Source organism: Dysidea avara, chromosome 12 (genome assembly GCF_963678975.1).
Source record: "Dysidea avara chromosome 12, odDysAvar1.4, whole genome shotgun sequence".
NCBI lineage: Eukaryota > Metazoa > Porifera > Demospongiae > Dictyoceratida > Dysideidae > Dysidea > Dysidea avara.
The window spans coordinates 9,544,870-9,559,920 of NC_089283.1; the positions used below are offsets into that span (position 1 = coordinate 9,544,870).

Here is a 15,051-nt window from a genome sequence, read left to right on the forward strand (position 1 = left end):
TAGTTAGCTATCAATTGTGTGTTGTGTGTACTAAGAAATTTTGAAAGAAAACAAATTAGTGTAGAGTGGTATTAAGTGTGCGGTAAACTTACTGCGAGTTAAAATTACCAACTATAAGTTACTGCACAATGTGTGCACATTGATACTTGAATAATAAGTTCAGCTTACATTGGTCTGTGTATAACTGAAGAATTGTATATATCAACTTAAATATTTGAATATTCAAGCCATTTTAAAGAGATTTTGAGAAAAAAGAATGAAGGAATAATTCTCGCAAGCCTCAAATGGACTGCTAGTCATTAAACAATTATACTGGTAAAGGACTTGTTAGAACAAAGTCTATAACTACAAGGGTACATAAGTCCAACAGTTTAAGAACAGGTGGGGTTGCATGGATAGGTACAATCCACTACTTTAGATTTTGTAGCAGTACTGTTGGTTAGCCAAGCATTGAACGTATCCCTCATTGTTTGTCCACCAACTATAAACTTGGACCAGGGTGTTGGAGTCAATGACTGACAGTGGATCTGACAAGAATCAATATAAACTCCATTAGATGTTGAACTGATAGCTGGAGCTGCAGCATTAAGGAACTCCTACAACACAACATGAGTATAGTATACAAGAGATATGTGTTCAAACAACATACATTTCCATAATTTTCAAACTCTTTCATTTGATCAGCAGTGCAATTTGGTGGATAGCAGTTGAGTCCTAAAATATTACCAATCTGATAAGTGTCATAACGAGCATTGAGGAGAAATATCGGAGTCTTGATGTGAGGGTAAGTGTACTATAGAATTGGTAGTAACTCATGTAACAACATTATGAACAATTAAACACTAACACCTGTGCCATAAAACACTTCCACTCTTCAGTTGGATTAGCAGTAATACAATCCTGATTGACTGCATTTTTACATTTCTGCATGTTAAAGACTACAGAGATATCACCATATTATGCACACTGATACTGTTAACCTCTTACCATACTGAAAAAGACCTCTGATATACATTTCTCCATTGACATTAGGAGCATCAAGAAAATACCTGTCAGTATAGAGGTATATGGTTTTGAATAAAGTACATGGTTGTTTACCCTGCATCAGCAATGGCATGTACAGGAATGTGACTGGAAACTTTTGATCGGACATAGTCAGCATGAAGGTAAGTAGCCAGTCCTCCAGCTATAAATGCATAGTGATAACAGATATATACATAAAAGATAAGTGATATATATCCAAGCAGTGTCAGGCTTTTGGCATTAAAGTAAAAACTGCAACCTCTTTGTATGAACTGTCAAGCTACATACTGGTACTGTATATTATGGGCCGGGAATGCTGATATATAACAATTTTCAGTTTATTTCCTTGAGTAGTTTTCCTGGTAGATGTGAAACCCTCATTTGGTTTGTGCATTATAACTCCATGGCTAGGAAGTTGAAAACTGGTAAGCAAATCTTCTATAGAACCATCCCTACATTCACTCAATCTACTGAACACTAGAGTTTTACCCTGTAGATGTAACAAGACTTGGAAAACATTAAATTAGTCATCTTACAGTGTATATATCACGAAATTTGTAATTGAAAATTGTCTGTGTGCTGTGTGTGAAATTTCAGCATGATTTAGCATTGCATTTGTCACAGTGTTTTATGACAGTTTTATAAAGGTGTGCAGAATGAAGAAAAAGTGAAAAATAACTAAACCTTTGGTTGCTCATATCTTGAACAGTTTATTACTTGACTGATCTACTAGACTGTAAAATTTGATCAGGGAGCATGAAGCTTCATAAACATGAAAACTGTGTCGTTTTTCTTCTTGTTGATAACACAAAGCAGTGTGGCACAACAGCTTGATGCCACACCACTGAGTGGCAATGGTGTAATATGCACTGATAACATTCCATATATGCATTTGTACTCATACATTACAGGTTTAATTTAAGCATATAATAGTGTGGTACCTGAACAGCCAGTTAAAATGACATGCTCTATCTTATCTCCACCAGCTGCCAAGATAGCATCCATTACTACCTCAAGAATCTTAGCACCTCGGAAGTACAATATGCTACCATTCCATTTGATTGGATCTTCCCTAAAATGTATATAATATACTACTAATAAAAAATTGATTCCCATGAGCAAATTATCTTTAAGACAAAAGAAACCATTAAGCAATATTGGACAGTGGGGTTGTGCTACCAAAATTTCATATACCTGGAGCATTATAATGAAAACTGGTTAACCTAATTAGGTATGCAAATTTTTTTTTAATAATTGTGTTTCCTAATAACAAGAATAAGAAAAAAAAGTTATTGTCATATCCTTGAAATACATGGAAGGGGGGTTGTGGGAGACTGGGACAATTTTCCTTGGGCCCAGGCAAGATTGACATACTCTGATAGAACAGCCACTGTAATACAGCAGCCAGGCAAATATTCAGCTATAGTATAGCTACTCTAATAAACTATTAAAATCAGTCTTACATTCATTTTCAGAGAGGATATAGGTTTTAATAATTTCCTAGGTTATAAGTATTTGGCAGTTTGAGATACCCTAGGCCTAATAAAGCAGTCACCCAAATACAACAGTGAAATAAACATTATAATTATGCTGTAATAAACCACTGAAATCACTCATATATTTTTGATCTCAGAGGGTCTAAGTTTCTGGTGGGGGAGGGAGGATGCTCAAATTTCCTACTGGAATTCTTCACATGCTAGCATGCTTCACACACTAAAGCTACCTAGCAACATCAGTTATAGGGTCCCCACATTCCGGGCCTCCTCACTTCTCTCAGTGGCCCTGGCAAACAGTCAGATTCCTCCTAAACCTCCCAGCAACTAGACTGCATGAGATGTTAATTTTATTGCATACATTTTAGGAAGGGGATATTCTAATGATTCCGTACTGACATAATTAGGTTGGCAAAAAGAAAACAAAAATCGCAAAATTTCCAGGGCTCGAATCTGGACCACTGGTATATGAAAGGCAAATGTGATACCAACTGTGCTACCACTGCTAGCTTCCAAGCTTTCTTACTTTTCTATCTTATAAATGTGATTCCATAAGTAACCTGTATATTATAGTAAGAAGACCGGGTGAAGAAGAAACCAAAGCTGAATCCGACCCTAACCTTAAGTAGGGACCCGCCGATTATGCTGGCATAATTATGAGCATAATAGGTGCCTGAAAGCATTGAGAATAATGCTAGCATAATAGGTAGAATATTTGTGTAATAGTATGAATTCCTGCTTATAAAATAGCTATCACAGAAAGATCGATATACTCTAATAGAACAGTCAATAATTCTAATAGAACATTCACACAGCTTACTGTTCTATTAGAGTATATCGATCTTTTCTGTGATTTGCATTTTGATAAGTAAGTTTGTGCTTCAGCTATCCATAAACTGGAAATTATTAGCAGAGCATGAGAACTGAGGCATAAATAATTGGGCATAATTTGGGCATAATAGGTAAGTATTGGGCATGAATTTAAGCATAATAGGAGCAGTGCAGCATAGCATAATAGGTAAAATTATGAGCATAATCGGTGGGTCCTTAACCTTAAGTTTGCCTGCTAAGCATGATAATGTCTTTCACATCTGTATGAAGGTAAGTTGTTGGTGAATTTGAGGTGAACTAGAGTTGGCCCAGCTTCGCCAGGATGCTCACTTCACTTGCCCCAACCCTAGCTTACCTCGAACCCACCAGAAAATTACCTACTTACCTTCATACAACTAGTGTACTTGATACTTGAGTTATGGTGAGTGAGAGCCAGATGAATAGCCTGTACAGGTTGGTGTCCAGAACTGGACACATAGCCACTATTTACATTTTATGATTGTACTTCTTTTGCAATGAGAATTTCATTGTATTGCTATAGTGCCATCCATCAGAGCTAATTAGAGCAGGAAATATTACTCTGTACCATTTTGTGGCAACCAGTGAATGTCACAGACACTGCACTGAAGATGCTATTATATCACAAGTGGAACAAAAAATTAGGAATTTTCAATATGAGTAGGGATCAAAGTAATAAAAAGTACTGAAACAAGAGAGATTATCTACCACCTGAAGTCATGCTAGTACACACGTAATCGCTACTTCAGTTGCCAAGATTTAAGATATAATGGCACTGAAGTAGGGATTACGTGTGTACTAGCATGACTTCAGGGGGTAGATAATCTCTCTTGTTTCAGTACTTTTTATTACTTTGATCCCTACTCATATTGAAAATTCCTAATTTTTTGTTCCACTTGTTTGTGTACTTTTTACAAACATTGCATGAATCTTATCTTTTATGTTCATGCAGTTTCTATTACACAGGACACTAAAGTTACTATTTCTTCAATGTCCATGGTTTGCTAGCTATGTTATAGACAACATTACCTGTGTTTAGATTCTTTGCACAGTTTCTCAATATTAGAAAAGTAGTACTTGCTGGTTGAGGATCTAGTAGCAGCACGGGATTTGGCAACATCCTTGCGGTAATGTTCTTTAGTGCTCTCTGCAGAATCCACACGAGACTTTTCCAAGTCTTGATGGTAGTGTTCCCTTTTCTTTTTTGCAACTTCAGTGCGAGACTTTTCCAAGTCTTGATGGTAGTATTCCCTTTGCCTTTCTGCTGACTCAATGCGAGACTTTGCCAAATCTTTGTTAAATGATGTTTTGGTGGCTTCAGCTGATTTCTCACGCGACGCTGTTACATTTTTGTAGTACTCATTAGCATGACGCTGTGATCGGCATTCACTGCTGTACTTGTCCTTTCTCTCTGAGAGTATAGACTCTCTATGAGCTTCATAGTACGCCCTGTTATTCTCCTTCTTTCTACTCTTCCGCGCCGCTTCCTTCGAAGGCATTGCCGCACCCAATATTGTCTCAGAGAAAACACACAGAGCAATAATAACCACAATACCCTTAGCTAACGCTATTTTGCTACGAATTGTTTCTAATATCGCTCAAATACTTGAGGTAGATATGTTGTTTACAGCAAAGAAATGCGTTTACAAACGCAAGCAATATTAATTTTGCCGGTTAACTTTGCCAGAAACAAAAGATATAGCTAAGTCGCTAAATATATTCACTTACACGTACAAAGCTTCCCGATTGTGAACAGCTCGCTCTTCCTGCTCAAAATCAATTTCGAACTTTCAACCACGTGTATTCGAATATTTTACCGCGAAGATTATGATTACTCTATTTAGCGAGCACTCTTATTGAAACGGACGGCACCGTACATTGAAGCCATTTTGTGGAGTTATTAACACTACCTGTAGTGAATTCAGGACGATGGCGACATTAAAGAACGATGAAAGGTAAGACCCTAGCGCAAGGATTGTATTTCTATCGGTGTAGGAAAGGTTCAATCTATAGGCAAAGCGAGCCGTTTTCATGCAAGAAGTAGGACTGTAGCTGTTGCCATCTTCCCGCTAGGCCTGGCTGAAGGCATCAGTTAGGGAGTCAGTCACTAGAAAATTTGATCAGATAGAATTTTTTTTAAAATTCGTGGAAACTCATAGGATGCATTTCATGCCGTTTTGGCAGGAAATCATGCTTCACTTTTGTTTGTCTGTGGTTTGGTAAGGTGAGATCAAAAAGAAAAAGAAGGTCACAGCCAACTGACAATAGCTGCCCACCTCACCAACTACGCATTTATTGCTGAAAAAGTACATAAAAGCTCACTACACACTGCTCTAACATTGTGACTGGCTTTATTAGAGTGACTGCTCTATTAGAGTATCTCGATCTTGGTATACTTGGAGGGGGGTGGGGTCAAGAGATTCCTTGACCCCCCCTCTACATCCACCCCTGCATCTAGTCTCATTTCACTAACAACCATACTTGTGAACTTACACATAACCAGCAAATGATGCACCATCACAGTAGCCCACAAACACCATCGACCAGCCACAGAAGTTTGGATTGATAGTACAGTCATCCGATAGGAGGCCAGAATAATTTATTTTAGGAGGCCAGTCCTTTGAAGATCCTAATCTTCTTTTGCTTCTGTCAACACAATTTCTTTCACTACCACACCAGCCTCCACCTTGAAGGTGAATTATCCATTTGTTTGGTGAACTAGTCCCTAGAAATTAAGCCTTAACCAGTCACTAATCAGTGTACATTTCGCTCACCGTTGTGGATATAGTATCCCGGCGGGGACCCATCTAAACAGACTGCACCCTGTTCACATTGCAACATTGTTATGGGCGTGGTTCAATAATTTATCACCTTTGATGGCGCATCTGTAAGAATGACCTTCGTCATAACGGCTGCATCAGTACATCGTGATAAAATCATGAAACTGATCACAAGGGCAGAAATGATCTTCATTTTTCAGGCTGTGTATCCAAAATTTGCTGGTCACGCGTGTTTGAAAAAAATTAAGGCACAGTCCCAGCCACTTAAACCGCATCACGTGCGATATTCGCATGTGACGAGGACGCTTACATTTTCGGACGAGTCGAATTTTTTAATTATGTTAATCAGGGAAAATAGCATCAACCAATGTTGGGGGTGGGGTAAAACCGGGATGGGGACGGGGACAAAGAGGGGTAAAACCGGGTCGGGGACAGGGGACGGAAACAGTGAAAGTGGATACTAGGGACAGGGAAATGAAGGGGTACAGTCAGGACTCCCTACTACTACATGCAGAGTGACAGTGGATGGACAAGACCTCCTTAAGGATGCATGGTTCCTGAGTGGTTTCCAGAAACTGGTAAAACAAGATCGAGAAACCCTAATAGAACAGTCACCTTAATAGAGCAGTCACCTTAAGCCTAATGCAAAATGATAATAGGGAATCTAATTTTAATACATCCCAAGGATCATTCCCCAGACCATTTGACCTGACTTTTCACAGTAGAGCGGGTCCTTTTTTCTTCAGGATTTCATTTCCAGTAGTGTTTGGATCCTTCAGCCTAGCTTTTAAACACATAATTTACATTTATAGGTAGATCTTTTGATAACTGGTTTTCAAAGGCTTATGTAATGCCAGGGCCTAAATGCACAGCCATGCTGGATTATGTAGAATAGAAGGCATGCTTTAGTGTACATGAGGTGATGCATTCAGTGAATTCAAATCTACAGGGGCCTGGGGAATGATCCATTAAAATTACACTCCCTATTATCATTTTCCATTAGGGTTAGAGTAACTGCTCTATTAAGGTGACTGTTCTATTAGAGTGACTGTTACTATATTAGGGTGTCTCGATCTTGTTTACCAGTTTCTGGAACTGAGCCACACAAAAACCATGTCTTATCCATCCACTGTCACTCTGCATGTAGATAGTAGGGAGTTCTGGCTGTAGCCCTTCATTTCCCTGTCCCTAGTATCCACTTTCACTGTTTCCGTCCCCTGTTCCTGTCCCGGTTTTACCCCTCTTGGTCCCTGTACCTGTCCCCGTCCTGGTTTTACCCCATCCCCAATTTCAGCTATGCCTTGAATAGAGAGCACAATAAAATCAATATAGTAGCTACCTACTTACACAACAAAACAAAATCACAACATACAAAACAAGCTTTAACACTGTACGGTGCTTTAGGTAATTTGTATCTGTTCCATATGGCCGTGCCTCTGTAATAGTAGCTACGCTTTCCATATTTTAGTTCTAACACTGGGAACAAATTATCTGTGTAAATTTCTGACCACAGCAAGTAATCGAATCTGAATCAATTACCGGCCATTTTTCTGAGAAATCTCCTATAACTGTACTGATATTTTAATTTTACTCATGTATGTATATTATGATATTGTCTTTGATATTGTACATATAATTGTACATAGCTATATAATTGTAAATGGTGTCACAGTTGGGCTAAATCATAAAACTATAGCCAGAAAAGTATAAATTTCGTTATAGTTGCAAATTACATGTTAATTCAATGCAGCTACTTCAAGATCCAATCTTGAGCTACCTCAAGATCCAATCTTGAGAATGTTGAGATAGCCATTCTGTGGTGTACTTTTTGATTAAAAATTGTCATACCATCCAACTAGTTTTAATTTTCTTTCTTACAGTCCACTATAAAATAATTAATCACCTTAAAATCCAATAAAACATGTAATTATACTTGGTTCTTATTCAGTTTAAATTTTGTTCCTTAATTCAGTTTGCCAAATCTCAATCATTTCTGCTTCCAGATTCAATCTTGGCACACTTACATTACAAAGATTTCCTAGGGGGAGTATACTGTAGAATATTTAGTGAGAAATCCCCATAGTTTTCCTCTTAATGGCACTCTGCATGTCACACAAGCCTTCTCTCTCTACTTTAACTGTTTGGACAATCATGACAATATGGAGCACAAACGGATACCGTAATTTGCTTTTTTTTCCGTTGTAAAATAATTTTCGTATGCAAGATTTGTGCGAAAATTTCTTGCACGAACATTTTTAACCAGATCGAACTACTCTAATAGAGCAGTCATTTACGTAAATCATACGAAAATATTTTTACACGAAAATAAAGTAAATTACAGTACTTGTTTGACACTATGTGTACCCTCTGATCTGAAGTTAGGGCTATAGTTGTAAAAAATAGTTTCATGTATGGCTATTAATATCATCACAGAACCCAGTTTCTTAGATTAAGCTTGTTTTCTAAAATAGTATACTCAACTTTCAAAAATTAGTCCTTTAATTCAAATCTAAGAAAAGTGTAATAACTATTACGCATGCATGCAAAGATGGCAAAAATACCCCCAGTTTAACCTCAGAAAGCCTCATTTTGAATGTTTTTTTTTGTAGTTTTGAGAATGGCCCACATGCAACCATAAAAGTATCCTAATATGACATATTCAATGTCACTTTTTCTTGGAAGATCTTTTAGTTTTTTCTAGTGCCTTGTGGTGTCATGCAATTTCAGCCAATACAATGTCTCATACAAATTGCAACAACTGCTTATTTCAACAGATTCAACATAATATTATTAAGCATGCAGTGCTTTACTAATTGTACACAAAGTGTACATGGCTGTCCAAGATATTATATCATTGCATATAGGATCTTACGGGTTCAAGGAAACCCTTCTGAGGCTTGCAACAGCCAGGAACACTACCCTAATATACGTAGTTTGGCAGCACAAATGTAGAGAACAAATGCAGAGCAGGACAGTATAGCATATAGCTACAATGTAATAGGAAATTTACATTGATAAGTGGATTAAGGTAGAATGTATTTCAAAGATTGACATACTGATAGAGCAGTCAGATGTATTCTAATAGAGCAGTCAAAACTATTCTAATAGAACGTTCATAACTAAACATAATTAAAATAATAACCTAGTAGCTTGAAAGTATCCATAAAATCAAAGTAAAATTTAATGTACATAATCTGTCAGCATGCAGCTGGGGGCTGCGCCTGCATACCCCTGCACCTATAACTCATTCCAAATCTGCAAACTGCCTTGGAAAAATCCTGGACAGACCCTCGGAGGAAGGCTTTAAAGATGAGATACTCAATTAAAGCAGTCACCTATACTGGTCAATTATACTCTAATAAGATATAAATATTCATGTATTAGCATGAGAGAGTGTTGAATTTCATTGATAAAGGAGTATTTCTATACTACTCCTTGTAGCATTGCAATGCAAAACTGAGTACAAACTTATATATACTGCAGTGTTTTAGTCATGCATGGAAACAGATATTCCTCCTGTATTTATATTATGCACTAGGCTGTACAAGACACATCTTAAACACACTGAATTGTAGCTAGAAATCAAAATATGGTTTGCCTATTTACACATCATTTTGTCAGTGGATACAAACATTCTATTTTTGTCACTGGATTCATGTCCTGTATGTATTGGTCCACTAGCTAGTAGCCATGTCCCAGAGAGTTATGCAACTAATTACAGTATTTCATAGCAATATGTTGAGTTTTGGACCACCGTAGCTATAATATTCAAAGTCTCTCAGCAGTCAGGGGGCTGCAACCCTGCACTGCTGGTAACTTAACATGTTGTTATTAGGAATCCCTCCTGGCCAGTGGCGGATCTAGGAATTTATAAAGGGGGTTTCCAGTTTAGAAGGTGGAAATATATATTGACATGAGATACGCAAAAGTTTGCACTACATCGTCTGGTTTGGTAAGGTGAGACCAAAAAAAAAAAAAAAAAAAAAAAAGGTCACAGCCTAGTAATGGTACATAAAATATATTAAATAACTTCCTACACACTACTTTAGTAGCTACTGTGACTGCTCTATTAGAGTATCTCGATCGAGACGCACGCCGCGATAATTAAAACATTTAATTGTTACGCAATCATTTTTCAAAGGGGGTTTCCGTGGAAACCTTTGAAACCCCCCTAAATCCGCCACTGCTCCTGGCTATGCCCCTGTTGCATGTAGTCAGTATTCTTGTCACAACAACTGATAACAAAATGTGTATTGTATTGTGTGCATCACACCTACATAATATAATATAATATCCACATAAAATGAAGAATTATTTAATAAGTTATGTTGTAAGGAAGCAATACCTTATTAGCCAGTTTTATTTGTGCAAGAATCCATTGTTTTTGTTCAGGAGTATATGGATTAAGGCTTGTATCATGTTTTCTATGGAAACTTTCAGTTGAGGCAGAATTAATAGTACATTGTAGGTCATCTCCAGTGTAGGAAAACTCTAAAAATTCCATCATTCTTTTCAATTCACCATATAGATTGTTCAGTAAATTTTCATATTTTATTACTAACATAGGAACTCGTTTTGACTTCATCCAAGTTTGCACATGATCTTTCCATGATACAGCATATTCCTTAACTGCTTTGTCCCATTTTGCCATATTGATACCTCCTAGTAAGAATATTAATACATAACAACATTTTAATGTCAAGTATCATGCAGTATGGTATACATGCTGTATAGTACAGATGATGATGGTTTGCATTACCTGCCAGAAAATATCAACCATAAACTAGCCTCACAACCCTCCTCTATATTTCATGACAACTTGGCAGTATTACGCAAGCCCAAACATGCCTTCAGAACATGCCAACTGGTGGGAGATGAAGTACAGTTCATACCTCAACTGTGTTTTATGGAAAATAAATTATGGAAATAAAGTAAACTGATTTGTTTGATCTTCTATGAAGAAAAATAGATCACTGCTTTGTCTTTTCAGTTTTATTGTGTATTTATGCATAACTTTCTGTGTCCTAAAGTTACTGATCTGATTTTCAAAGCACAGATCTATCTATCCTGTTCTTGAAGTTATATAAACTACAGTATATGTATTTAATACTCTGTTGTGCATGTATATACACAAGTAGCCACAATAGATAGTCACACGATGAGCAAAGTTCCTATTTTCTATACCAATGACATCACGTTACAATACTACTTGAAATATGGTGCATGGGTAGATCAAAAGCTGCCAACAGTTTGTAACCTAGCTGGTATAAATAGCTGTAGCAGAGCTAGGCACCACATAAGTCACACAGTCTGGCCACTAATTAGTTTAACGGCATCAAAGTAACTGTACACTGCACCACCACAGGTACATAACTACAATACTAACGAAGACTATACTACAATACTATTTGCTTAGCAATGAATATCTGCACACTTGTGTTCCAAATGTGGGCAAGCACTGCCATTGATTATCATGTGCTTGTTCATGCAAAACAAGCTACACACCAAAGTACTATATAGCTAGCCAACCACCAAGTCAGTAACATTGTAACTTGGGCAGACACAGTTCTCATGCAGCAATTGACAATGTTGACAATGTTAGCCCTATATAGCTTTCTTTCTCTTTCCATGTTGCAAATGGGCACCTTTATCCATGTAGGCATAACACATACATGAGGCTTGTTTCTAATTTGTAAGCACAATGCCTGAAGAAAGTGTTCACAAAATTACTTAAATACAAACCAACTGCACCACACAGTAAAAATGTAATGGAGAATTGTTTTGATGAATTTGATGATCTGTAATGCAGTTGATCAAAACTTTCTTCACGTTTAGTGTATTCTTTTATACAACATGGAAGCATTTCATCAAAGATTTATAGCTAGTCTCTAATTTACCTAAATTTTCCTCGTCATTTTTTGGGCTATACAGTCACAATGACTACTACTATACGTACTTGATGCTAAGATGTACCTTCATCAAAATTAATAACTTTTTGAATGGGATTTTATTACAAATGCTATCCCACTAGGGACTTGTGAATGAGAAGGATAAGTAGAGGGAATTGCAGGGATCTTGATATTAAAACTCCAGTTATTATACATACATAACAAACTGTAATTTGTATGCATCAAAGTAGCTAGCTACAACTGACAGGAACATATCATTTTAAAAAGCTATAAGGGTTTGTCAACTAAGATGGTCGAATAAAATTTTACACAACACTGAGTGGTAAACTGGTAATTACCATTGCTTCTTAAATTATGCACTAAAACAACCTACCTACGCCTCTATGGATGTCCTTCACAGCCTTAGCTTGTGTATTGTTACATGCTTAACAGTGGCAGTCCTTCCTATTATTGTCACTGCACAAACTCTTATACACCACTCAATCACCCTTCATCAAGGTTTTTGTCCCTGTAAACCGAGGGTATGGTGCCATGTTTAAAAGATGGTGTTACTTTGGTACATTATACATAAGAAGTAACTGTTTACTGTTTGGAAAGGAATTTTAAGTTTCAATTGTCTGGTTCCTTTCAAGATATCACTTGTATGTATCATGCAATGAAAAGGAATAGTAAATGAAGCCAGTGACATCATATTTTTATATGAGCTTTGTAACAAAGGGAATTAGTAGGATGCAACAGTCATTAACACTCTTCTTTATCTGTACCTGCTCACTGACTTGTGTTAATCACTGAGATATGCTAGATATCTATATCGCTACTACTGTAAAACAAAGAATACACCCCTCTTTTATTATGTGCATGCCCTTAGTACAACTTGCTACTTACCAAAGTATTCTTTCTTAGCCGTGGAAACATGTGCTGTGAGTCGATCTCTCATAACCGATTGTCTTCGATTCCATTCAGCAAGGATAGCATCGAAAGGATTTCTAATAATGTAAATAATTTTATGTGTTAACATCAAATCTGCATGGTAAGGGAAATGAATCTTTACAGCAATGACATTGTTGGTATAAACTCCTTCACCGATCATGCCTGCATTGATATAGCTCAAATCACAATCCTTGTAAGCACCAGTATAAATTCCAGTAGTAGTCTCCAGCAGTTGTCGTACCCATGAATTGCCTGAACCAGGAAAACTGAGTAATGCAGCAGTTATCCCACTCCTTTGAAAACTCATCATTTTACAATTTTGAAAGTGTTTGGGTACGTCAATTTTGCCATCAAAATTTACTGCTCGCTTTATCAAATATAAACCTGGACAAGCCAAAAACTGGCGGTTTAAAATAGAAGAATTTAAATTTGATACTCCAAAAGCATCAACAACATTACTAATTTGAGACTCAGAAAGTTCACCCAAAAAGTTTAAGTTGGCATCTAAAGTAGCTGGTCCTGGTGTTCGACTCTTGAGCTTCTTGATAGCTTTACTAAGTTCATGTCTTGTTTTATTGATTGTACTACTATTTCTATTGTCGCAAACTCTTGACTCACTGATGCTCTTTAGTGAATTGTTAACCTTCACTTCTTTTGTTGTCACATCTAATGCTGATAGCTCGGGTGATGGTAACTCTATGTTCCTGTGAATGTTATAGTTGGTTTGGATGAACACGATACATAATAATAATAATCCAGTAAAGAATGCTGAACAACATATCAGTGATTGCCAAAAATGCGGTATAATTCGGAGCATGGCGCCGACCTCGATCATTCCTTTAGGATCTAGCTATGGCCTATGCAGTGCTATGCATCAGTTAGCTAGTTACTTAATCGCGTATTCACTTGAAGGACAGCTAAGACGTCTAGTTTCATGCAGCTGAGCAATGCACTGAATCAGACAATGAATAACAAGAAACACAATCTGCTACGTTACACTCCTCAGTTACATCACTTGTCAAAGGCAGAAAGGTGTCAACTAATATTCAAATACACGGCGCCCGCTTTTAGTGTTCAGCCGCATAGCTTTTATTTAGTCTACTATTTTTATTATTTAAATAACTGAGTGTTCAATCCAGGAAAGGCTAAAAGGAGACAGGAAAAAGCAGTATTAAGTGAGTACTTTGTAAATCTATCCAGGGGCGTGTTTAGGGGTTTCCAGGGGTTCCTTCTCAGAGTGACATTTTAACTTGTGGGCTTGCAGCAGGAACGGTTAGCTTGGCAACACAAAATATATAAAATAAATGGCAGGGGCGGATCTAGGATTTATAAAAGGGGGGGGGCTAACTCAAGGTACTAATCTCTTGGGTGGAGGTGTGCAAAGCATGCTGGAACTAGGGGGGTCTGGGGGCATGCCCCCCCCCCCCCCCCGGAAATTTTTGAAAAATAGATGCTAAATACTGCAATTTGGAGACATTTCCACATAAAATGCATATTTCTGCCTGTAGATATATTTTATATACTGCCTTTAGATAATATGGCTCTCTGCAGCATTTGCTAATGGAAAGGTTTGGGTATAGGTTCAGACAATCAAGCACATGATGCACCCTCTCACAATTATGTGCATGATAGAATAACAATGTTGAAACTGGAAAATTTTGAAATTTGAATGATACGAGATTGAATTTGTGAGCATTTTCAATGGAAATTGTGTACCTGAATTAAGTATACCAATACCGGTAATACTACACAAGTAAATGAATAAGCCTTTTAATCAGACCAATGCACTTCATTGTATCTATAGGCGCAGGCAGATTTGGAAAAATTCCATAACAAAATCAACTTTATGCTTCCACTGAATGTTCTATTAGAGTAGTTAGGTGACTGCTCTATTAGAGTATCTCGATCTTGTACACCTCCAAAGCTGATCCGGGTCCTTGTTGCATAACCTATAGCATAAATCCAATGATAATGCCTTGGAAAGATGTTTATAAGGTGGGTTTATGAGTATTTGTATTATTAGTGATCATATAATTATGCTAAGACAAAATTTCATTATAACCCTCA

At 37.1% G+C, this 15,051-nt stretch overlaps 1 protein-coding gene across 2 annotated transcripts; it reads right to left on the reverse strand.

Moving 5' to 3' along the window:
* Nucleotides 1–290: 290 nt before the first annotated feature.
* Nucleotides 291–6,401, reverse strand: LOC136241397 (uncharacterized). Of its 2 annotated transcripts, XM_066032591.1 has the most exons (9): nt 6,237–6,401; nt 6,140–6,188; nt 5,859–6,090; nt 1,965–2,095; nt 1,099–1,186; nt 988–1,049; nt 850–938; nt 650–793; nt 291–596 (listed from the first exon to the last, which is right to left on the reverse strand). In XM_066032591.1, the coding sequence occupies exons 1-9, from the start codon at nt 6,336–6,338 to the stop codon at nt 372–374; spliced, it is 1,122 nt and encodes a 373-aa protein (XP_065888663.1). In that variant the 5' UTR covers nt 6,339–6,401; the 3' UTR covers nt 291–371. The 2 variants fall into 2 exon arrangements, with proteins under 2 accessions (XP_065888663.1, XP_065888662.1); XM_066032590.1 differs by lacking the exons at nt 5,859–6,090; nt 6,140–6,188; nt 6,237–6,401 and adding an exon at nt 4,395–5,836.
* Nucleotides 6,402–15,051: the final 8,650 nt, after the last annotated feature.

Bases quoted from the DNA above. Each gene is read 5' to 3' on its own strand.
- LOC136241397 (XM_066032590.1), bottom strand. From the start codon at position 4,864: ATGCCTTCGAAGGAAGCGGCGCGGAAGAGTAGAAAGAAGGAGAATAAC. The intron at 2,096-4,394 runs GTAATGTTGTCT...TATACATTTTAG, and splicing joins TGCAAAGAATCTAAACACAG to GGAAGATCCAATCAAATGGA. The intron at 794-849 runs GTGTTAGTGTTT...CCAATTCTATAG, and splicing joins GGAAGTGTTTTATGGCACAG to TACACTTACCCTCACATCAA.